General features: G+C 62.9%; 2 protein-coding genes across 3 annotated transcripts; one reads left to right on the top strand and one right to left on the bottom strand.

The window, feature by feature from the left end:
- The first annotated feature begins 194 nt into the window (after positions 1–194).
- SIGIRR (single Ig and TIR domain containing) lies at positions 195–6,414 on the top strand. 2 transcript variants are annotated; one of them, XM_068534325.1, is made up of 10 exons: positions 195–407; positions 2,100–2,262; positions 3,152–3,350; positions 3,857–3,990; positions 4,090–4,230; positions 4,628–4,771; positions 5,078–5,180; positions 5,245–5,395; positions 5,591–5,780; positions 6,080–6,414. In XM_068534325.1, the coding sequence occupies exons 1-10, from the start codon at positions 357–359 to the stop codon at positions 6,241–6,243; spliced, it is 1,440 nt and encodes a 479-aa protein (XP_068390426.1). In that variant the 5' UTR covers positions 195–356; the 3' UTR covers positions 6,244–6,414. The 2 variants fall into 2 exon arrangements, with proteins under 2 accessions (XP_068390426.1, XP_068390428.1); XM_068534327.1 differs by having other exon boundaries at positions 4,156–4,230.
- A 1,095-nt stretch (positions 6,415–7,509) lies between these two features.
- On the bottom strand, positions 7,510–16,233 carry PKP3 (plakophilin 3). The gene is made up of 14 exons (XM_068534338.1): positions 16,153–16,233; positions 14,415–14,610; positions 12,134–12,210; positions 11,397–12,028; positions 11,186–11,309; positions 10,397–10,601; positions 9,927–10,101; positions 9,405–9,522; positions 9,160–9,330; positions 8,891–9,076; positions 8,441–8,594; positions 8,035–8,227; positions 7,849–7,936; positions 7,510–7,662 (listed from the first exon to the last, which is right to left on the bottom strand). The coding sequence occupies exons 1-14, from the start codon at positions 16,231–16,233 to the stop codon at positions 7,627–7,629; spliced, it is 2,436 nt and encodes an 811-aa protein (XP_068390439.1). The 3' UTR covers positions 7,510–7,626.
- Between the last annotated feature and the right edge of the window lie 6,893 nt (positions 16,234–23,126).

Raw genomic sequence — 23,126 nt, forward strand, 5'->3', positions numbered from 1 at the left:
GGCCTAGCCTTGGGAAGGGAAGGACGGTGCCGGTGCCGGGGTGGGCTGGGGCGGGCCCTAGAGGAAGGAGCCGCTTGACTCAGAGTTACAGGAAGAGTGGGGCAGGCGGGGCTGGCGGGGAGAACCACCAACTGCCCGCCAGCCCGCTGGGGAGGAGGGTGGGTGCCTGGGTGGGGTTTAGGTTGAGGAGAGGATGTGACTGCAAAGCCAGGAAGCTACGGGGAAAGTTCTTATTAAAACGCACAAACAAAAGCCAGGGCCTCGCCGTGCTTGGCGATGCGTCTGGGGCAGCCGTGGTGATTTGGACTGGGCCGGGGGCCCAGCCGAGCAAAGAGTTTGCTCCCAAGCACACGTGAATGACCTCAGTGACGGACATCCCCTCCTCAGGAGGAAAGAGCTGGAACCAGGTGACTCCGTGTCCTCGCTGCTCAGCGTGAGCCTGTGTTCTCGTCCTCGGATGCCTTTTCCGGCCTGAGCCCTGCCCTCGAAATCAGGCCTGGCTGAGGGGAGGCCCGCAAAGCACGTGGCTTGTGTGAGCACGTGTGTGCGTGGTGCGTGTGTGCCAGTGAGAGAGCGAGGGGTGATGGGAGGCTGAGGGTGGGTGTGAGGGGCGGGGTGTGGGGTGTGCACAGATGCTCGTGGTTGTGTGCCAAGTGTGTGGACTGCCAGAGTGTCGGAGGTGTGGGGAGTGTGCACGTGTGCACGGGGACCAAGAGCTTAGTGCAGGCCTGTGTGGGACTTGCAGGGGGCGGGTGTACAGCACAGAGACCATACAGAGCACAGGGAGGGTTGCAGCGGAGGGTATGCAGGGGGACACCTGTCACCTGGCCATGTGGTTTGGCCTGAATTTCCAGGAGGGTCCGAGGTTGCCTGTCCAGGGGTAGGAGGTCTTCCGAGGTTACAGAGGCCAAGGGGCCACTGCAGGAGTTGCCCTGGGACCCGCTGGGCTGGGGGAAGGGATGTGAGCCGCCCAGCCTCCCATAGCCCTCAGTGGGCTTGTCCTCCTGCTTCAAGGGCCTTCCCAGGGCTGCCCTCCACTCCAGAGGCCTTCTGGAAGGACCCTCTGCACCAGGCCCCCGGGAACGAGCCTGATGCTCCACCGATTTCCGAGGAAATTCCAGCCAAACTAGGGGCTTCCAGCTGATCACGGGTCCACGTCGGGTCACCCGTGCCGAAGGAATGGGGGGCAGGCTAAGACTCGTCCCTGCAAAACCTCAGGGGCCCCACGGGTGGGGGGAGGGCCTGAAGGAGCCGGGGCCCTGGTGTGTGCACTTAGCAGGGAGGAGGGGGAGGACTAGATGCCCAGTAAATACCCGCTGGGCGCCAGGGAGGAGATGCCCAAGGCCCGGCTGCCAAGGAGTCTTCCTCGAAGGCTCTGACACCGGGGCTTCACGCCCCGCCTTTCAGCCCAGGTCACTGGAGAGCTTTTGGGTCAAGAGGCGTGTGGCTGCTGCCAGTCTGGCGGGTAGTGGTCCCGGACCCCGCGCAGGAGAAAAAGGTCACCTGTGGGCGGGTGGGGGCTTCCCCTGGAGAACTAGATGGGCAGTGTGGACGAAAGTGCCTGGGTCTGAAGATGACAAACGGGTGGCGGCGCCAGCACAGGACCCAGAAGGAGGGCTGCCCCGTGAGACCAGCCTGACCCCCCCCGCTCGCCCCTCCTGCCTCGACACCTCGGCCCAGTGCAGCCTCAAGTGCTGGGTTCACGCATGCGTGGTGCACCCAGGACGGCGTCCAGAACAAAACCCCGTGGCTGGGAGTGAGGCTCGGTCAGGCAGCCCAGCACTCGAGAACCCCGAGCCCCCCGGAGCCTCGGTGCAGGCTGAGTGCGGCTGTGCTGCAGCCCCCCTGCCTGTATGTGACAGCCCTGTCCCAGGGGACCTGGGAACGAGGCCAACTCCCGGGCTCACGAGGGGTGCCGGGAGCGCTGTCCCACCCTGGGCTGTCACGGTGTCCCCGGGGCAGATGATGTGCAGTCTAGGCTGTGCCTGGTGCTCTGCGGCCTCCACGCGGCAGCTGGGGCAGAGGCAGTGCTTCGGTGGCCAGAGTTACACGTTAACTTATCCTGTTCTTGTTTAACTTGCTCCCGGGGATGGCGGCAGCCTCTGACCCGTCCCGGTGCCCTGACTGACTGGCCACAAGTACAGAGATTGAATCCTGCCCAGCCCTTGACGGATCAGTCTGCTCGGCCAAGGAGCCCCGGGGAGCCGTGGGTGGCACCAGTGTCCAGCCTGCCTCGAGGAGGCCCCGGCCAGACCATGGCAGGTAGACGGTCAGAGAGGGATGGGCACGGGCTCCACTCCCACCTCCTGCCCCTCAGGCTGGCTCCACGCTGCACTGTGGCCTGGCCTCTCTGCTTGGCCTCAAGCCAGGGGTACAAAGACCTCTGTTTGCCCCTCCCCTATGGCCCGGGGTCCTGACCCCATGGTTAGGATGGGCCCTCACCCTCTCCTGCCCAAGGCCTCTAGACCAGGCTCGTGGGGGTCAGTAAAGCCCAGGGATACTGGGAGTGGGCGCTGGTGGGGGGCCATGGGGGGCGGGCTGCTGGGAGACCACACTACCAAGATGATGGCGGTCTTCCACGCCTGCCGGCTTCGGCTCATCACCCCAATTTAAAGATGAGAAAGTTCAGATCTTGGGGAGGTGAGAAGGCTTGCCTGTGGCCAGGAGTAGAGGGTCCTGGAACCCCCAGCTCCCATACCAGGTGGAAGGTGCTGACACGCAACCCCTGACTCCCCCACACCACCGGTGTCCAGCAGAGGGGCCGGGGCCTGGCATCAGAGCAGTGGGCGACAGGTGCACACAGGAAATGTGTGCTGGCTCACGTCCTGGGTAGACAGGCAGCTAGGCGGGCCCTGCTGAGTTGGGGGGCGGTGCTGGGTCAGCTCAGCCATGACTCCATGCTAACATCTTCTCTGAGGACTGGCGGCCACATCCAGGGCAGGCAGAACACAGAAGAACCAGCTGCTGCTGGGGTAAGACGTGCCAGATGCCAGGCCCTGTCCCCCAAGGGACTTGTGGACAGACATGGTGTGGTTACCAAGCAGCACATGCCACTGGCCACCTTGGTTTTTTCCTGGCCCACAGACCATCTGTGGACAGTGGGAGGCTGGCATCGTGGGCAGAGCTAACCCCCTGGGTCCTCTCTCTGCAGGACCCTGCGGCAGGGCCCCTGACTTCCTCTCCCCATCTGGAAACCAGGTCCTGTGGCCTGCCCTGGGCAGTGTGGTCACTCTGAACTGCACGGCCTCGGTGGTCTCTGGGCCCCACTGCCCCTTGCCCTCGGTCCAGTGGCTGAAAGATGGGCTGCTGCTGGGCAATGGAAGCCACTATGACCTCCATGAGGACTCCTGGTAAGAGATGAGGGTGTCTGGGGTCAGGTGACCACGCTGGATATACCCATCCCCAGTGGCCTCTCTGACCTACACCCTGGTCTGTAATCACCTGGACATGGGCTGGGGAGTGACTGGCCAGACATGACACAGGCAGAGTGCCACTCTGGATGCACACTAAGAGTCAGTGACTGCAGGGACAGATGGCCCCTCTAGACACTCACCTTGTAGGCCGCCCAGGGCCATGGGTGCCAGCAGAGTCCTACAGCCTGAATTACTCATTGACCGTCGGGCCAAGCCTAGGATCTGAGGACCCCCAGGACCCAGACCCAGGATTAGGGTGACTGTCCCAAAAGGGATCCACACCCCCTTCATGTTCTGGCCATTTCTCTTAGCTTATGGCCCAAGGACTGCCCAGGAGGCCCAAATCTGCAGCCTCTCTGGGCGAGTCCCGGACAAGTGGGGCTCTGGGGCATCCAGTGATGCTGTCGGGCCCCAGGTGAGGGGGTGGGGCCTGGTCTCCCCAGGGTCAAGGCCAACTGGTCAGAGGTGCTTGTGTCCAGTGTCCTGCGGATCAACCTGACCAGTACTGAGGACTTCAGGACCTTCACCTGCTCTGTCCAGAACACCAGCTCCTCTTCCTTCACTCTTGGGAGAGCTGGTGAGTGGGGTCCAGTGGGGTAGAAGCTAGGAGGGAGGCCTGGGGAGCCTTTAGGCTTGGAGGGTGCTGGGGCGGCTCAGTCAGTGGCTCTGTCCCCAGGCCTGGCTGGACATGTGGCCGCGGTGCTGGCCTCACTCCTGGTCCTGCTGGTCCTGCTCCTGGCAGCGCTGCTATACGTGAAGTGTCGACTCAATGTACTGCTCTGGTACCAAGACACGTATGGGGAGGTGGAGATGAACGGTGCGTGGGGCGCGGATGGATGGGGAGGCGGAGTCAGCCACGGGGCCTCCCTAGGCTCAGCTCTGGGTGGGGGGGATTGGCTCTGGAGGTGGGGGCGAGGAGGCATCCGTCCCTGGAGGGCACTGGCGAGATCCCAGTCCAGGGAAGGGGGCTGTCTCTGTGCGGCCCAGGAGGGCACAGGGCCGGCAGAAGGGGGCCACGGTAGCCTGGTTCCAGGGCTCCACTCGGAATCCTGTGCTGAGGAGGGGTCTAAGCGGGGTCCGGGGCCGAGATCTGCTGGGTCTGCGTCTGGGGGGCTGGCCTGGCCCCTGGGGCACAAGGGGGGAGGTTTAGGGGGCCCCGAGGGTGGCAGGCCTAGGCCTGGAAAGCGGCCGCGCTGACCCGCCGCCGTCCGCAGACGGGAAGCTCTACGACGCCTACGTCTCGTACAGCGACAGCCCCGAGGACCGGAAATTCGTGAACTTCATCCTGAAGCCGCAGCTGGAGCGGCGTCGGGGTTACAAGCTCTTTCTGGACGACCGCGACCTCCTGCCGCGCGCGGGTACCGCGGCGCCCTGCCCCTTTCCGCTCGGGCCCAGCCCCGATCCGGGGCGCAGACCCCACCCCTGTTCCGGCCCAGACCCCGCCTTTCCAGGGCCACGCCCCGCTTTTCCAGGGGCACGCCCCTCAAGCCCGCCTCCTCCCCGTCCAGGACCCAGCCCCATCTCTCGGGCCCCGCCCCTGTTCCGGCCCAGATCCCGCCTTCCCAGGGCCACGCCCCCTCGGGTCCTCCTCAGGCCCAGGCCAGGGCCCCGCCCCTTCTAGGGCCCCGTCCGCACCGCCCACGCCGATGTCCGGGTTCCCGCAGAGCCGTCGGCCGACCTCCTGGTGAACCTGAGCCGCTGCCGGCGCCTCGTCGTGGTGTTGTCCGACGCCTTCCTCGGCCGGGCCTGGTGCAGTCACAGCTTCCGGTGGGTCCCGCGCGGGGCTGGGTGGGCCCCAACTGCGCCCCTCCTGACGGTGCCGCCCTCGCAGGGAGGGCCTGTGCCGGCTGCTGGAGCTCACGCGCAGACCCATCTTCATCACTTTCGAGGGCCAGCGGCGCGACCCCGCACACCCTGCGCTCCGCCTGCTGCGCCAGCATCGCCACCTGGTGACCCTGCTGCTCTGGAGGCCCGGTTCCGTGGTGCGGAGGGGCAGGGGGCGGGGAGGGAGGGGGCTTGTGCATGGGAGCCCGTGGGTGGAGGCGCCATGGTCAGCCGCCCAGAGGAGTGGGCTCCTTGGGGCCAAGGGGACCAGGGTCTTTCCGTGTTGGCACCCCCCCCACCCCCACCCCCCCTCAATTGTTCACGCCTGCTAACTGCCCCACCTTGGTCTCCAGACACCTTCCTCCGATTTTTGGAAAGAGCTACAGTTGGCGTTGCCACGGAAGGTGCAGTACAGAGCGATGGAGGGAGACCCCCAGACCCGGCTGCAGGATGACAAGGACCCCATGCTGATTGTGCGAGGCCGGGTCCCAGAGGGTCGGACCCTGGACCCGGAGCTGGACCCTGACCCTGAGGGGGACCTGGGTATGCCCACCGGCCCCACCCCTGACCCTGAGAAGCTCAGCCTGAGTTGGAGGGGGGCTGCATAAGGTGGAGCCCCAAAAAGGGTCCAGGCGGCGGGGACTGCTCCCTGCAGCCCGTGGATGGGCTTAATTCCCAGCACCTCCCACTGCCTCTTTCCATGAAGGTGGTCGGGCCCGGGGCCTGACTGGGAACCTCCAGGACCTCAAATGCCACCATGCAGGAGGGGCAGCAGGGAGTGACCCTGGCAGAAGGCAGGCTGTGGGCAGCCCAGCCTCAGGCCTGGCGGTACCCCTCCCCAGGTGTACGAGGGCCTGTCTTTGGGGAGCCAGCAGCTCCACCGCATGCAAGTGGGGTCTCACTTGGAGAGGGCCAAGGCAGTGAAGTGGATGTGTCGGACCTTGGCTCCCGAAACTACAGTGCCCGCACGGACTTCTATTGCCTGGTGTCGGAGGATGACGTGTAGCCCCTGCCCCCTGGAGCAGCACGATCACCAGGGACAGCTGGGGGCAGGGCTGATTTTTTTCCCACTCAGCAGGACCACGAGCCCTGTCTACCTGCAGCCCTGGGACCTCGGGGAAAGAGAGTGGGCCCAGCGACCCTCCTTGTGCCAGAAATAAAGTCCTTTGGAATCCTGCCCAGGTCTCGGCCTCTCCTCTCCTCTCCTGGGGCAGGAAGGGCGTATGCAGTGTCCTGAGCAGAACACGCCCCTCCCCGACACTCACTTCCGTCTCAGGCACTCCAGGGCCCTGGATCCCACCCTCTTCTCACTCCATGGCCATCTGGTCACCACATCTGGGTGTCCACTCAAGCCCACCCTCTCCCCATCCTCCGTCCTGAGCCAGCTCAGGCACGTCTCTTGCGGTGGCCTCCTCGGGTCTCCCTGCGTGGGGCCGTGACTGTTCCCAGGTCCACTCTCATCCAGACAGTCCTTGGGGGCAGGCCCCTCAGAGACTTCAGGTTCTGAGCTTTGCAGAAAAAGCCTGTTGTTGTACAAATATCAGTGGGAACTTTACAAGCAAAAGGCCTGGCTTGGTGAGATGGAGAGAGGTTCCAGAACCTACTGGACCCCAAACTTCAGACAGCATGAGTATCCCTGTCAGGGCACCTCCAGGCCCAGGAAGGCAGGGCGGGGAGAGGTGTTGGATGCATGTGCGACGTGAGCACAGCCCGGCAGGGCAGCACTGAGGCCAGTGGGAGTCACAGCTGCCCCAGAAGTGCTCGTTCCTCTGCACACAAAGTCCCCAGCTCTGCTGCTTCTGCGCCTTAACTTGGCTTGAGGCTGCCTCTGCTGTCTGCCCCATCTCCTCCGTTCTCTCCGCCAGCTCTCCCGCTGCCGGACACGCCCTCCTCCCTGTCCTGGGTCCCCTGACCTGGAGAGGCCTGTGTATGGCCCCAGGGGCGAGTGTCCTAAGGGGCAGGCATGGTTGCGCTTGGGGACATTGCTGAGTCCTTGGGTCCGACCCCCAGGTCTGACCAACCAGAGAAGCATGAGGGCCCGTGGCTGCTGAGTTCACGGCCACCTTTATTCCCATTGCTGGCTGTCCCGAGGCGCTGCTGGGCCGCAGCCAGTGCCACCTCTGCCAGTGTGACCTGGCCACCACCCCACGCATCAGAGCAGCCTCAAGCCCTGCCCCACCCCCTGCCCTGCAGAAGCCGATTCCCCAGCCGCAAGCCCCTGTCCCCTCCCCCGTGGCCCAGGCCTTCAGGTTGCACGTGGACGGGGCTCCAGCGAGAGCCCCTGGGCCATCATCGACCCTGTCCTCCAGGCTGGCTGGCGAGCAGCCCTGAGCTGAGCCCTTCCCTCGGAGGTGGGTCACATCGCACGCTCCTTCAAGGAAGGCTTCGCCTACGGGCCCAGGAAGTCTTCCTTTCGGTAGCCCTTCTGCGGTGGAGAGGGGCCTGGGGTCAGGGCGCTGCTGCTCTGCATCCCGTCCCCCCGGGTGTGCTGGGAGCGGGCCCCTGGTCTTATGGGTGCCCTGGGCCACATGGGTTTCCGTGTCCTTCCCTGCCGTCCTGGGCCCACGTCCCACACGCACAGCCCCGCCTGCCCTGGACCGCGGGAACATACCGCCCGGAAGTCTCGGTGGAGCTTGTTGTACTGCCACAGGTTGGCCAAGAGGCTGGAGGCTGCCCGGGAGGACGTCTCATTGTCAGGGCTGGGGGGGCAGGGGGCAGGGGTCAGTGGGGTGACAGGCTTGGCCAGAAGGCAGGGCAAGCTGGGGGGGCAGGGTGGGCACGGGGCTCGGGCCCTGACCTGTCCCGCTTCTTCTTGATGAAGAACAGCTTGCGCAGCCCATCGAAGTAGAGCAGGTCTCGGGCGGCCACGGGACTGGCCACCACCAGGTTGTTGAGGACGGCTATGATGTTCACCAGCACGTCGGCCGGGGGCGAGTTCTCGCCCGGGCTGCCAGGCAGCTTCTCAATCAGGTGACTCACCACCTTGGTGGCTGCCAGGAGGTCGGGGCGGTCAGTCTCCGTTGCCCGCCCCCTGCCCCGCCCCCTTGGCACCGGCCATCCCCTGCTCCCCCAGCGAGCTGGTGCGCCTGTCTGCCCACCAGCTCCGGCTTCCCAGAAGCCGGCCGGAGGAGCAGTGCAGACGCGTCCCGGCGTGCGCCCAGCCCCGGGGAGACAGAGCCCGGGCTTCGGGCGGCTGGACTCACACAGCTCATCCTTGTTCCTGGCGTTCCGAGCCAGGTTTCGGATGAGGCCGGTCAGTGAGCGCAGCTGGTGGTGGTCAGCGGTCCGAACTCGGTCCAGCAGCGGGTTCAGGATACGCTCCTGCTCCAGAGCCAGCCGGCTCAGCACGCCCGCCCACTGCCGGCGGGAGAGGGGCTGGTGAGAACGGGTGCTGGCGCCCCGTGGAGGCCCCGGGTCTGCTCCCTCCTGGCCCAACCCTCCCGGCACCTTCCTGAAACTCAGTGCAGCCCCGGGGGCCGGAGGTGGCCTCCTCCAGCCGCATCCTGCCTGCCTTCCTCTCTCGCTCCGAAGTTCTGGCCCCCCGATGCACCGTGAAGTCCGGGAGAGCAGGCTCCTGTCCCCCGTCCACCCCTTGCGTGCCCAGTGCCTCGCGTCCCCAGCGCGTGGCCAGGTGTGGTCCCAGGCCACCTCACCCTGCGGTCGCCTGCGGTGATGTTCTGCAGCGCCCCGGCAGCCGCTTCCGTCGTGTGCCGGTTGAGCTCACAGCGCTGCAGCAGCCGGTTGTACAGCGCCACGACCTGGGGGCTCCACAGCCACTCCAGGCCCTTGGGGTCCTTAGACACCTCGGCGAAGGTGAGCGCGTCGGCCATGAGGGGCGGCTGGGCAGGAGGGCGTGGAGGGTCAGCCGAGGTCACCCGGGATCCCTGCTTCCGCCCGCCCGCCTGCCCAGGCCCGCACCCACCTCTCGGAGCCGCCGGCTCTGTGGCGTGAAGCAGCCCACTGCCTCGCCTGGCGGCGCCCCTGCCGCATCCCGGCGGCCTCGGCCCTCCAGCCGCTGCAGGGCCGATGGTGGCATCTCGTCGTACAGGCGGTAGGACAGGTTCCTGAGCACGCACACGGCGTTCTCCACGCTCTGTGGACAGAGGGCGGACCTCGGTCAGAGCAGGCTGGAGCCCCTCGGGCCCCGGGGCACTGGCTGACCCTCACCTTGTCCTCGCACTTGCCCGCGTCCAGGGCGTGGTTGATATAGGTGACCAGGGAGTCCACCAGCCCGTGGCACTCACGCATCTTCTGGCGAGTGGCCTGGGAGGCCGAGCTGAGGTTCCTTTGGATGGAGGCAGATCAGAGACCCCCGTTGGGACCACAGGCAGAGCCCACCCCACAGGGACCCACCCAAGGCTGAGGTCCTGAGCACCAATCCCCTCCTCCCCCGAGCTGGGCTCTGCCCCTCGGCACCTCTGCGTGCCTGCCCATCCCCCATCCACTTCTCAAAGTGTCCGGGGCTCCAGGGAGGTTATAAATATCAGATCAAATCCCTGATTTAAAGAAATCTGAGCCTGCAGCCCCCAGTCTGTTGACACCTGGTGGCCCGTTCCACTCCTGCGTCAGCGCCTCTGCCTCGCCGTCCACTTCTCCCAGGCCCCCCCCTGCCGTGGCCCCGCCTTGTCATTCAGACCTCAGATCCTAACGCCCCTTCCCTGGGCCTCCCCTGCCTGCTGCCCGTCGCACCTGAGGAAGCCCGTGGCATTGTAGAAGATCTCCGCTTCCGAGGCGTTCTGCTGGGTGAGGGGCGTTCCCCCGGCCCCTGAGAAGGGGCTCAGCACCAGGTCTGTGAGCTGCTCCAGCGTGTCTCGGGCCAGGCGGTCCTTCAGGTGGTCACTGGAGGACAGGTTCCACAGGATCCCTGGGGCAGGCGGGCCGAGGCCGTGGTCAGGGACGGCCCTCCAGCCCCTCCGCCTCTCCCGGGGATGGCAGGGCGGAGGCCCCTAACCTCTCCCAGGGCCCCGCCTGGCACTTCGAGCCTCGCTGGGGAGAGCCTGAGTGTGACGTGTAGGGTCATGGGGCTGCAACGGCGCAGAGAGGAGGACGCTCGGGGCCGCGGGGCCTGGGGCTGGAGTCCAGCTCCAGAGACGTGCCCCAGGGATGGCCATGGGGACCGAGGGAAGGGCGGCAGAGCGGCGGGCGGGGAGCAGGGCCACCTGTGACGTTCTTGCGCAGCTCGTCGTCCTGCTCGCGCAGCGTCCGCAGCAGCTCGAAGATGCCGTTCTCCTCCACCAGGGCCAGCTTGTTGTCCGCGTTGTCGTAGACAAGGTTGCGCATGGCGCCCGTGGCGTGGCGCTGCACCTCCTGGTTGGCGTGGTTGAAGAGCTTCACCAGCCTAGCCACCGCCTGCAGGCTGCGGGCCTGTGGGCATAGCCACACGGGTGTTAGCACGTGTGCACACGCTGCATAGGTATGTGCAAACGTATGCAGGTGTATACGGACGTGTGAGTACATATGCAGGTGTATGGAGATGTGTGCAGGTGTGTGCAGAGGTGTGCAGAAACATGCAAATGTGTGCAAGTGTGTGCAGGTATGTGCAGGTATATAGACGTGTGCATGCACATACAGGTGTATGGAGATGTGCGCAGGTGTGCGCAGATGTGTGCACATGTGTGCAGAAGCGTGCAGGTGTATAGAGATGTGTGCATACTCATGCAGGTGTATGGAGATGTGTGCAGATGCATGCAAATGTGTGCAAAGGTGTGCAGGTGTGTGCAGGTATATAGAGACGTGTGCATCCACATGCAGGTGTATGGAGATGTACGCAGGTGTGTGCAGGGGTATTCAGATTTGTGCAAGTCAGTCCCTCCTGCCCCTCCTCTGCTGAGGAGGCTCTGGGCAGGTGGGGTCTGCCCAGGCAGCTTGGGGATCAGTGAGGGGTGGTCAGGGACCAGAGGACAGTGAGTGAAGGGGGGCCCATGAGGGTGGTAAGCAGGGGCGGTCACCTGCTTCTTGGCTGCTGTGTCACTGTAGCACTTGTGCTGAATGTAGGCTGCTCCCAGCACCTGCAGGTTGGGATCTGAGGCCATGAGGTACTTGACTGCCGAGGGCAGGTCAATGTCATCAAAGCTGCAGAGACAAGAGACGGGTCAAGCTGAGCCTGGGGCAGACCAGGGTCATGGCAGAAGCCCCCTCCCCGAGCCAGGCCCAGCTCACCCGCTGCTGAGCCTCTGCACAGTGCGGTGGCCACCGTAGCTGTCCAGCCCACGCATGTCTGGCAGGTGGCCCGAGTCGCCCAGGCTGAGGCTGAGGCTGCGCACAGATGGCGCCCGGATAGCGGGCTCCAGGACGCCCCCTGGCACTCCCCCAGCCCCCACACGGCTGCGGTGGCCGCTCTGGAACCGCTGCAGGGTCCGCATGGCGGGGGCACGGATGGTCCGGCTGGGCGGCCCCTCGGCAGCCTCCGGCCAGTCCAGGCCCCCAGCCCGGCCACGGCTGGAGCCGGCCTGGCGCTCAGAGGCAAAGGCCCTGTAGGCGGAGGTGGCCGCCGGCTCCAGCGGCTCCTCCACCACTCTGTAGCATTCATCCGGGCCCCCGGCCCCCAGCCTGAGCGAGCGCAGGGACAAGGTGTCGTGATCCGCCCAGCTCCCCACCCTGCCACGCTCGTGGAAGGACGTGGGCCGGGTGGGCGGGGGCGCCGCGGGCTGGGCACCCCTATACCCTGCGGCCCCAAGGGCACTGCCTCCGCTCTGGGCTGAGCTCAGCCTTCGACCGGAGCTCACGTCCACGGCCGAGCGGGAGGACCAGGAGACAGGGTTGCAGGCGGGCCTGGCGATGGGCCGGAAGGTCTGTGGGGCAGGGAGGGGAGGGCAGTGAGGGGCGCTGGGCTTCCTGACGCTGGAGCCCCCAGAGCCCCCAGAACCTCCCTCACGGGGCTCCGGGCTGTCACTCACCGAGGTGTCCCCGCTCCGGCCCTGGGAGCGGGAGCTGAAACCGGCCTGCAAGGTGTGGTACTGAGCCCGGCACGCGCCTGTGGAAGGGACAGTGCAGCGTGGCTGGGCTGACGGCAAGGCACTGGCCTCCCGCCTGCCCTCCTGCCCTGAGCCCTGGTGGGGAGGCCAGTGGACTCTGGGGCAGGTGCCTTGGCTTCTGGTCCCTGCCGTTGCCTTGTCATCCCTCCCACAGCCCTCGTCCCTTCCAGCTGTGCCCCTCAGCGGGGGACGGATGTGCTCACCCTGCTGACCTCCCGGCTACCTGGGGAGTGTGCCAGGGCCTCCTTCCTCAGCTCCCCGATCCCTGCCAGGGCACAACGCCTGGCCACCGCCCCCAGGAAGCCACACTGACCTCCCGGGAGCCCATCCTGTGCTGTTGGTCACTCACCGCGGACACACAGTCTCCCTGGACCCCTGACCCACCTGGCCGAGCCACACCCACCCCTAGCCACACACAAACCGGGGGCACCGGCACCAGCCCGCCTGCATGGCGAGTGGACAGACGGGCAGGTGGATGGAGGGCGGAGGGTGGAGAGCTGGGGGGAGGGCGGGTTGGACCATCGGAAGGATGGGTGGTTGGATGAACAGACTGGTGTGTGAAGGGGTATCTAAGCCGGGAGGACGGAGGGACGGGTGGATGCTGAAGGGACAACTGAATGAATATGTGGATGACAGGTGGCGCGGGGTGGTTGGTCGGGTGTATAGGAAGAGCTGAGAACGCCCGGAGAAGAGTTGGGCAAAGGTCAAACCAAGGCAGAGCAGTGGGAATGGACTGGGGTGGCATCACCTGGGCAATGCCAGGGGCGGGGTCTTTGGATGGGGAGGGTGTTCCTGGGGTGGGCAGCCTCTGCTAGAGTCCCTGCTGTGGCCACACCTGGAGGGGGAAGAGTCCCATCCCCCAAAGGCCAGGGTAGAGTTCCTTGGCTGAAGGGATTCAGGGTGAGGGTGAAGGGAAGGGGGGGCCTTGGACCCTCCCCCAACCTCTGCCTCAGTGAGGTCTGGGGGGACTCCCCCGCCCAGCACGCTCCCCAGACGGGCCCTGGTTAATGAGGCTTCTGGGCAGGGGCTATTCACCCCTTGACTCTAGTGAGGCTCAGCCGTGGGGGGGCACGGCCCCGAGCCCGGGGGCCTTACCCCCACCCCCAAATTATAATCCTTTTTCCCCTAATTGCCAGGGTAGCCAGGGTGGTAATTAACCCCTCCCTGCTCCCTCCTCTACCCCATGACCCCTGGGCACCCAACTTGGCCACCAGCAAGGCTGAGGCCCGGGTAGGGGAGGACGCAAGAATCCAGGCAGCCCTGGCGGCCCCTGTGCTGGCTGACCCGCTTATCCCCCGACCAGCAGCTGGCGGCCAGTACTGGGAAGGGCTCTCTGGAGATCACGCGAGCCACTGTGAAGCGGGGTCTTGGCCCCTGACATCCTGGAGGCTCCTCTTACTATCTAACCTTGGTCCCTGTTGCTGCAGCCTGGCAAGGGAGGAAATGGCATTTCTAGAAGCGCCCTGAACTTGCTGCACACACTGATGCACACGCACACACACACGTACACCCGTGCACGTGCGCCATGCACGAACCGGGGTTCCTACACAGGGGGCTGCCTGGCCCTGAGGGGCATTCCCCCACCCGCTGCTCTCATGGAGAGTATCCGGGTCACCCCAGCAGGGCCCCCCCCGCAATTCCGCAGGGAGACCCTGGCCCAGACAGGCCGTGGCTCTCCTCCAGGAGTCCCAGACCCCGCCCCTCACCTTTCTGTCTGCTCATTCCCGTGGGGCATGGGGGGTAGACGCTAGAGTCTGGGCGTCTGTGTCTCTGCGTTTGTGTCTCCAGGGGAGTGACGTGTGTGTCTGCGTGTCTGAGACCGTGTGTGAGCCCGTGGGATGTGGGACCGGACGCGTGTGTGTTCCGGGTTTGCCGACAGAGACGGACCCGGCCGGCCACGTGCCACTTCTCCCGTGCCCCACCTGGGGGGGCGGGAGGCTCAGGGCCCAGTGGGCAGGTGAGGCCCAACCTGGCTCGCAGGGAGGACCCCCGGGGTCCCTGCCAGGAGGTGGAGGCCTCACCTTTGGCTTCTCCCACGCCTGGAGGCGTAGGGCGGTGACTCAAGGCGGGCCTGAGTGAGTCAGGGAGCTGAATCCAAAGTGGCCCCACCGCGGCCTCTGGCCCTCGCACCACCACGCCCGCCGGGGCCACCTCCACCCGCCACCCACCACCCACCGTGGGCACCTGGCCAGCGTCTGCCTACCTCTGGCCGCCTCGGCCACCCGGTCGGGCTGGGCCGGCCCGTTCTGCCAAGGCTGCTGACCCAGCTGCAGGAGGCGAGCGCGGACCTGCTCCTGGACGCGAGCTGCACGCAGCCTCTCGGCCTCCGGCCCTTCGGTGCCCCGGCAGTCCAGCTGCAGGTCCGAGGGCAGCGCCAGGGAGTACACACCCATCTCGGGCTGCAGGGCCGACAGCAGGAAGTTACCGTCCTGCATGGCGGCGGGCGCGGGGGCCGGGTCTGCCTGGCCTGGGCCCGGTCGCCACCTCCAGCCCGATTTGTCTCCGCTGTCTCTTCCCGCGCGGCCCTGTCCCCGAAGTCCCCTCCCCGCTGGCCTCGCCCAGGGCTGGCCGGGAGACCGACGCCGCCCAGCCCTGAGCTCAGCTAGGGGCGGGGACACCTGGGCCAGGTGGGAGGGAGGGGCTACCACCCGCTTAAGGTGGAATTTGGGCGGAAGAACAGGCCATGCGCGTTCCCCCTCCTTCTGCCCATCTCAGGACAGGGCAGAAGGGGTCCGGGCCCTTCTTTGTTCCCAGCCTGTCTTTTGGGATAGGCCACAGCCGGTCCTTTGGGCCTACTGTTCTGAGCATTAGGGAAGGGCGGAGGGAGGCCACCTCGGGGAGTCTGAGGGCGGGGGCTCCCCCACCCTGGGGAGCTGGGGGCTCCAGGTCACTCCAGGGACCAGGCACCGCAGCAGTGAGGTTGGAGTGAGGCCTAGCAGGGGTCAAGTGCTAAGGGACAGAGTTGAGGATAAAAGGCTTGGAGTGGAGCTTTAGGGTGGATGGGGGCTCTATGGGGCCCTCGTCCTGGTCCTTGGTGCCCAAGAGACCCCAGAAGCAAGAGGTGAGACGGGCCCACCCCAGGCTCATGACCCCCCAGACCTCCATCCTGCAGACTCCGGAAGTGCCCCCAGCCCCCCGCCTCTGCAGAGGCCTCCAAAGGGCTGGCTAGCCCTCCTGGGCTCCCGCCCCCCCCCCAGGCTGTGGAGGTGGGAGCCCTCTCCCAACCCATGAGTCAAGGCTCAGCTCAGCAGGGGCAGGCGGGGCTGCCCCAGGGGGTTGACTCAGAGGGGCCCTCCTGCCCTGGCTGGGGGCGCAGGATCTGGCGTGCGCCGGGGAGAACCCAGGAGTCCAGGCGAGCAGGGACCTTGAGGGGTCGGAGTTGTGTGGGGAGGGGAGGCCCAGCAGTCAGAGGTGGGAGCGGGAGGGCCAGGCTTAGCAGCGCTCGCCCCAGGAAGGTCTCCCTGGAGTGGCACCGCCCGCTGGGCCAGCACGCTCCAAGGCCTCCCGTGTAGGCCCGGCTAGGATCCAGGACAGGCCCCTGGCGGACTGAGTTGGGGCTGAGCCCAGGGGGGCTGGAGGGGTGCGGGCTGAGTGGCCTCATGTACCTCCTGGGTTCCCCTGGAAAAGTCGCCCTGGGGCCACCCTCACAGGCCTTCCCTCCCATGGGAGGCCCTGACCCTGGGCCCTGGCCCCCTGAAGGCAGGGGACGGGACGTGAGCCCAGGTGGGAATGGTGGCTGGGGGCAGTGGCCTGGGGGCGAGGCGGGGTCGGGGTCAGAAGGCAGCCCTAGGGGTGAGGTCAGTGCTGGGGAGGGGACTGGGGGTGGGAGTCAGAGGTCAGCGTGGGGGGTGAGAGAGGGAGGGGAGGGTCCCCGGAAAGGACAAGGTGAACCCTGGGGTGGAGTCTCCCAGCTCAGGGGATGGGCACAGTGGGCAACCTACCCTGCTGGTGGTCCAGATACTGCCGGCCCCCGGGCTCATCCCAGAGGCCTCCGCTGCCGGCTGAGGAGTCCTGGGCTGCATCCCGGGCCCAGCACTGCCGTCGGGGCCTCAGTGTGGGACAGGACTGCCGGGGCACCAGGAGGGTGGGGTGGGAACGCCCGCACGCCCAGCGAGCTCATCAGACCGGTTGCTTCCCTGGGAGATGTGTTTTGTGTGGAAAAATCCCAGGATACAAGTTTGTACAGCGCTGAGTGCGCCTGGAGGCCCGCCCTTCACGCGAGTCCACCTGGGCTCCCCCTGGCAGGGCAGCAGGCCTCGAGGGGCAGACTGCAGGTGGGGTCCAGAGGTCCTGGGTGGTGGGACAGGGCTGCAGAGGGATGGAAGGGGCTTTGGTGGGGTCGGAGCCACGGGATGGAGAGGAGGTGCCAGGCAGACACCCCCTAGGTCCGGTTTTCCACAGCTTGCGGGGGCCTCAGGGCCAGTTCTCTGGGGCTTCCCCCTCCTCTTGGCAGGGAGGGCTGCGGGTGCCCCCAGGCTGTGCCGAGCCTCCCTGAGGACCTGTGGACCCCTCCACCTCCCCATCTCGGATCTCCTGCCTCTGTGGCTCAGGGTCCAGGGAAACCCTGGGGATCCCGGGCGAGGTTTCTCTAACCACTGCAGGGCCTGAGGGACTGGCTGTGGCTTGAAACCTGTTCCACCCGAAGCTCAGAGCCCGGTCCAAGCCCTGCGACCAGCCTCTGCTCCGTCCTCCCCGAGCGCCCCCTCCTCCGGGAGCTGGTGTGCAGGGAGAGAGCAGGAGGAGGAGGATTCTGTGCCGGCTTGAGGGTGAACTTCCTGCGGGAGGGGACTCTGTGGCAGATGGGGGAAGATTCACCCAGGGAGCTTAGAAAACAGGCGGTAGGTCCTGGAGGTCTGCGTTGGTGCACTTTCGGGTTTGAGATCCCGGGACCTGAGGGCCTGCAAGGGTGAGGGATGCTCTTACTTGGGAGGTGGGGGGATGGGGGAGCCTGGACTCTGCCCTGGGGCGTGGGAAGGAAGGGCTATGGGAGCCCAAGAGGGGCAGGTTAGCATTTACAACCCCGACAGCTTAGAGGTCGGGCTGGGGTATTTACTGGAGGAGGGGGACCCCAGGCAGTTGTTACAAAAGTCTCTGGAGGAGGGCTAGGGGATGGGGGGCGATATGGGGTGGTTTTCAGGGACGAGGGCCAGAGTAGGGGGCGGGTGGAAGGACGGACGCCCCCCTAGTGCTGGCTTTGGTGACCTGGGAGGCACTCACTGTGAAGGGGCTAGGGGCTGCCCAGTGTGTGAGGGCAGAGCTGGAGGAGGGGTACAGAGGGCGCCCCACCCCACCTCGGTGGGGAGTCTGGAGGGGGGCTATTAGGGGGCAGGAATGGAGGAGAAAAGCTTGAAGATGTAGACAGCAAAATAATATTCAAAACAAGATTCGGGAGCGAGCTGGAGCACAAAGTTAGGTAGATCGCCCGGGGCCACAGAGCCTGCAGGGGTCGGGATGGATCAGCGCGAGGTGACGCACCAGGCGTGAGGGCGCGGCGCGCCGGCGGGGGCCGGGGAGAGGCGGGTCTTGCTGCTCGGGCTCCAGCCGTGCGTGTCCCGGCGCTTCCTGTCGGCAAACTCGCGAACCTTCCAACATCCCGAGGGCGGGGCTCCCGCCACGCCCAGCCCAGCCCAGCCCAGCCCAGCCCAGCCCGGGGTTAGGGTTAGGGTTAGGGTCCCTCCTCCATGAAGCCTACCTGGACTTGCGCATCGGGCGCTGCCCCGGATCCCCCTGGGGCGGGGCATCCTCTGCGCCCCCTGGCGCCCCGCCCCTTTGGCGGGGAAGGTCGCCAAGGGTTACAGCCCCACCTCCACCCGTCCACCCCCTCCCCTCAGGTCGTCCGTCCACCCTGCCGGTTCCGCGCTCTTGCATGCGCTGGCGCTGCTCCGGGGCAGGTGTGTGACCAAGACAGACGCAGCTTCTCGCGGGAGCGCTCCTTCTGGGGTCGGGGGCGGGGACACAGACCCAGCGCTCCACACGCAATGATGCTGGTCTGGATGGCGGGGCAGCTGAGAGCCTCTGGGACAGAGGGGGCGCCTTGCAGAGGCCCCAGAGAGGACCCTGAAGGGAACGGGGTGGCCGGAGCCCATGGTTGGGGGGCGCTCCAGCAGGGGAGGAGGATGAGTTGACTAAGGGGGACTGGGGAGGTGGTGGTGGGTCCCCGGGGTGGCCTGGACCAGGAGGGCCCCAGGGCAGGGAGGGTGGAGAGAATGCTGCGTTCCGTCCCCGGAGGGGTGCAAGCTGGTGCTTCCTCCCTCCGGAGGCCTGTCTCGGGTCCTGGAGAAACTCGTCACCACTCATGGGCACTGTTTGCGAGGGCTCGGCGGTGGAGGCTGGGTGGTGGGTGCTTTGTTCACATTCTGTCCTTAATCTTGACAGGGGCACCAGGAGGCGGAGCTGTGGTGTGACTCCATTTTACAGACCGGGAAACAGGTTCCCCAGGCGAAATAAGTTTCCAGAAGTTACGAAGCAAGTGAGGGTGTGTAGGGAAAGGTCTCCCTGAGCGGGACAGGGCTGAGCTTGGGGGCTGGCGCTGGCTGGTGGGTGGGCGTCTTGGTAGTCCCCCAGCTAGGTCTGGGCCGCTTTCTCCACTGAGGTCAAGAGGGGGATTTGTTGGCCTTCTCCCGGTGGTTTAGCTTCAGTCTTGTTCTCAAAGGGGTTCCCGCTCCCCTGGGCCCTTTCCCATCGCTGCCCCAGGAGCCCTTTGCTCTCACCATCTGCTCGGCTCCGAGACCTGCTGTTGCCTTTTTGGTTGAACAGCATCAGAGCTGGGTAACCCTTCAGGCTCCAGCTTCCTTTCCCGAAGGACCTCCGCCCCCCTGGAGCTGTCAGAGCCGGCCCAACCCGGGGGCCGGGGGTGGGGTGGGGGGCGACCAGGAGTCTCGTCAGTGTCTGGATTTTGGCCATTCTTGTAGGTGTGTAGAGGTATCTCTTTGTTTTATCATACGCATTTCTCCGATGACATAGGATGTGGAGCACCTTTTCATGTGCTCATTTGCCATCTGTGTATCTTCTCTGGTGAGGGGTCTATTAAGGTCGCTTGACCATTTTTCAGTTGGGTTACTCATTTCATTGTTGAGTTTTAAGAGTTCTTTCTATATTTTGGATAACAGTCATTTCTCAGATGTGTCTTTGGCAAATATTTTCTCCTAGTCTGCGATTTATCTTCTCATTCTTTTGACGTTGTCTTTTGCAGAGAAGTTTTTCATTTTAATGAAGTTCTGCTCATCAGCTCTTTCTGTCACGGATCAGCCTGTGGCGTTGTGTGCACCGACTCATCACCACACCCAAGGTCATCTAGGTTTTCTCCTGTGCTGTCTTCTAGGAATTTTATAGTTTTGTGTTTTACATTTAGGTCTATGATTGATCTTGAGTTATTTTTTGTAAAGGGTGTAAGGTCTGGGTCTAGATTCATTTTTTGCATGTGGATGTCCAGTTGTACCAGCACCATTTGTTGAAAAGACCATCTTTGCTCCATTGTATTGCCTTTGCTTCTTTGTCAAAGATCAGTTGACTGCATTTACGTGGGTCTATTTCTGAGCTCTCTATTCTGCCCCACTGATCTATTTTGTCTCATCTTTTGCCCGTACCACACTGTCTTGATTGCTGTAGCTCTATAGTAAGCCTTGAAGTTGGATACTATCAGTCTTCCAAGTTTATTCTTCTTGAATATTATGTTGGCTATTCTGGGTCTTTTGCCTCTCCAGAAAAGAATCAGTTAGTTGATTGGTGGGGTTTTGATTAGGATTGCATTGAATCTATAGATCAAGTTGGGAAAAACTGACATCGTGACAATATTGAGTCTTCCCATCCATCAACATGGACTATGTCGCCATTGATTTAGGTCTTTGATTTCTTTCATCACAGTTTTGTAGTTTTCCTCATATAGATCTTATACATATTTTGTTAGATTTTTACCTAAGTATTTATTTATTTATTTTGGTGCTAATGTAAATGGTATTGTGTTTTAAATTTCAAATTCCAATAGTTCATTGCTAGCGTATAGGAAAGCAATTGACTTCTGTATATTAACCTTGTATCCTGCAACCTTGCTATAACTGATTATTATTATTTTTAAATATTTATTTATTTTGGCTGCGCCAGGTCTTAGCTGCGGCATGCGGACTCTTAGTTGCAGCATGCGTGCGGGATCTAGTTCCCTGACCAGGGATCGAACCCGGGCCCCCTGCACTGGGAGCACAGAATCTTACCCACTGGACCACCAGGGAAGTCCTTATAATTGATTATTAGTTCCAGAAGTTTTTTTTTTTTCTTTTCTTTCCTTTTTTTTTTTTCTGGCTAATTCTTTTGGATTTTCTCCATAGATGATTATGTCATCTGCAAACTAAAACAATGTTATTTCTTCCTCCTCAATCTGTATACTTTTTATTGCCTTGTCTTGTTGCGTTAACTAGTACTTCCAGTATAATATGGAGGAGAAGTGATGAGAAGGGTTTATCATTGATTTCTAAAACTGTCTTCAAATGTCACCTCGGACCTCCTCCCCTTCCCCATCTGTGTCCTTGGCAGCCTCATCAGCACCTCAGGGCTTTGCTGGGATGTCACCTTCTCAGGTCAGGCTTTTTCTTTTTTTTTAATAAAAATTTTGCCCATATTTTCTTCTAGAATTTTTTTTTTTTTTTTAATTTTTGGCTGCGTTGGGTCTTCGCTGCTGCACGTGGGCTTTCTCTATAGTTGTGGTGAGCAGGGGCTACTCTTTGTTGTGGTGCGCGGGCTTCTCATTGTGGTGGCTTCTCTTGTTGTGGAGCACGGGCTCTAGATGCACGGGCTTTAGTAGTTGGGGCGTGCGGGCTCAGTAGTTGGGGCTCGCGGGCTCTAGAGCGCAGGCTCAGTAGTTGTGGCGCATGGGCTTAGTTGCTCCATGGCACGTGGGATCTTCCCGGACCAGGGCTCAAACCCGTGTCCCCTGCACTGGCAGGCGGATTCTTCAACCACCGCACCACCAGGGAAGCCTGGCCAGGCTTCTTCTGATCACTGTTTACAATGGCAGCCACACTCAGACTCAACTATTCTCTTTCCAGCTTTATTTTTCTTGACAAGAGCTGCCACCAGCTAATATACTGGAGATGTCTTTACTGTGTCTGTTGTCTGCTCCTCCTCACCCTTCACTAGAATGTAAGTTCTACGAGGCAGGGATTCTTGTCTGTTTTGTTCACCACTTCTTCCACAGTGCCTGGCACATAGTGGGTACTCAATAGTTGTTAAAATGGATTAATAAATTATGGTATACGAATAGTCCAGATTAGATGAAATGTTGTCTGAAATTTTTTTCTGCTTCCAGAGGTAATTCTTTTTCTGATGTGTATGCTTCCCCTGTTACGTTCCCCCCGCCCCACTTTCTTGGAGTATATATTCTTAATTCCAGGGCTGATTCTTGTCACTAACATCTATATCTGGGGATCATTTCTTCTGAACTAGATACTTCGGGAGGAGTGGGCAGTATGAGCTGGGGCATCTGGTAACTTCTGAGTAGGTGTGTGACAGGTTAGCTGTGTCCTCCACCCTGTGGGCACCAGCAGGACTCACGTCACAAGTGACTTAGTGTTCACAGACACCCGCTGGCTGCCCTGGTCAGCAGCCACAGAGCTGAATGCCCTGGGTCATCTCTAGGGTCTTCTCAGGGCCCGACTGGAGTGTCCATCTGGTTCCTCTTTCCCTGAAATCCTCCCTGCTGCCCTGTGTTCATGGCGAGGTAAATCTTGCGAGGACTGTTTGGAGTGCTGGGCGGACGTGCAGCCTTCCCACAGGATGAGGCAGTACAGAGTAACAGCCCCAAAGATGTCCATGCCCCAATCCGCAGAACCTGTGGCTGTCACCTCCATGGCAAGAGGGACTTCGCAGAGTAAGTAAAGGATGTCGCTTGGGATGGAGCGATTATCCTCGGTTATGTGGGTGGGTCCAGTGTCATTCCAGGGCTCCTTATAAGAGGGAGGCAGGAGGGTCAGAGCCAGAGAAGGAGATGTGATGATGGTAGTAGAGGTGTGAGAGAGACAAGGGAGAGTGATATGAAAATGGTAAGCTGCTGGCTTTGAGGATGGAGGAAGAGGCCACGAGCCAGGAAATCCAGGTGGCCTCTAGGAGCTGGGAAAGGAGGGAAGCAGATTCAGTCCTAAAGCCCCCAGAAGGGATGCAGGCCTGTGGAAACCTCGATTTTAGGACTTCCGACCTCCAGAGCTGTAAGACAGGAAATTCCATTTTGTTTGTGGAAATCTGTTACAGCAGCTACAAGGAACTCATATGGGCAGGCGCGCCCGGTGCCAGGCAGAGCACCCGCCTCCCTGCCACGACTGGGACCCCAGGGAAGGGCGGGCCCTCGACAGCATTATCCAGCCCGTCTGACTCTCCAGGGGGCTCCTGACCCTGAACCTCCACGAGACAAGTCAGGCAAACCCCCCATTATGTTTAAACCAGTGTGCACTGGGTTTTCCATTTATGGCAACTGAGTCCTAACTATACCCCCAACCTGGTCGTAGGATGTCACCCGCCACCCCGGGGTGCCTAGTGCGCCCACCTCTTTGAGGAGGATGGGGCAGGACTGACATCCAAGGTCTGTTTTCACAACGAAGGGGACTAAGCAGACGGTCGAATATTCTTTGCTCGCAGGGGGAAAGGCCTCAAGCCACGCCGGTGACCGGCGGCTCCACGCACAGGGTACTGAGGGAGGGTCCAAAGCCCCTTTGCCTTCAGGGCCCGACACAGAAGCTCAGAGGGAATGTGCGGGCAGAGGTGAGTGGTCTCGAGGGTGGAGAAAGGTGCGGTCAGCATGGCGGCTGCAGCTCAAGTCAGGAAAGGGAGTCAGGAGCGGGCACAGTGCCCAGGGCCACCATGGGTGCAGGGTCTCTTGCCGCCGCCCAGGCCCACCTCTGCCCTCCCAAGAGAACCAGACCCAGAGGATGAG

Source organism: Eschrichtius robustus, unplaced genomic scaffold, assembly GCF_028021215.1.
Source record: "Eschrichtius robustus isolate mEscRob2 unplaced genomic scaffold, mEscRob2.pri scaffold_281, whole genome shotgun sequence".
Taxonomy (NCBI): Eukaryota; Metazoa; Chordata; class Mammalia; order Artiodactyla; family Eschrichtiidae; genus Eschrichtius; species Eschrichtius robustus.

Excerpts from the sequence above, each read along its gene's own strand:
- SIGIRR (XM_068534325.1), top strand. The coding sequence starts at position 357 with ATGACCTCAGTGACGGACATCCCCTCCTCAGGAGGAAAGAGCTGGAAC. Across the intron at positions 3,351-3,856 it reads GACCTCCATGAGGACTCCTG|GGTCAAGGCCAACTGGTCAG; the intron begins GTAAGAGATGAG and ends TGGTCTCCCCAG. Across the intron at positions 4,772-5,077 it reads CGACCTCCTGCCGCGCGCGG|AGCCGTCGGCCGACCTCCTG; the intron begins GTACCGCGGCGC and ends GGGTTCCCGCAG.
- PKP3 (XM_068534338.1), bottom strand. The coding sequence starts at position 16,233 with ATGCAGCCCAGGACTCCTCAGCCGGCAGCGGAGGCCTCTGGGATGAGC. Across the intron at positions 10,102-10,396 it reads GCTGCGCAAGAACGTCACAG|GGATCCTGTGGAACCTGTCC; the intron begins GTGGCCCTGCTC and ends CGCCTGCCCCAG. Across the intron at positions 8,595-8,890 it reads TCACCGCAGGCGACCGCAGG|TGGGCGGGCGTGCTGAGCCG; the intron begins GTGAGGTGGCCT and ends TCCCGCCGGCAG.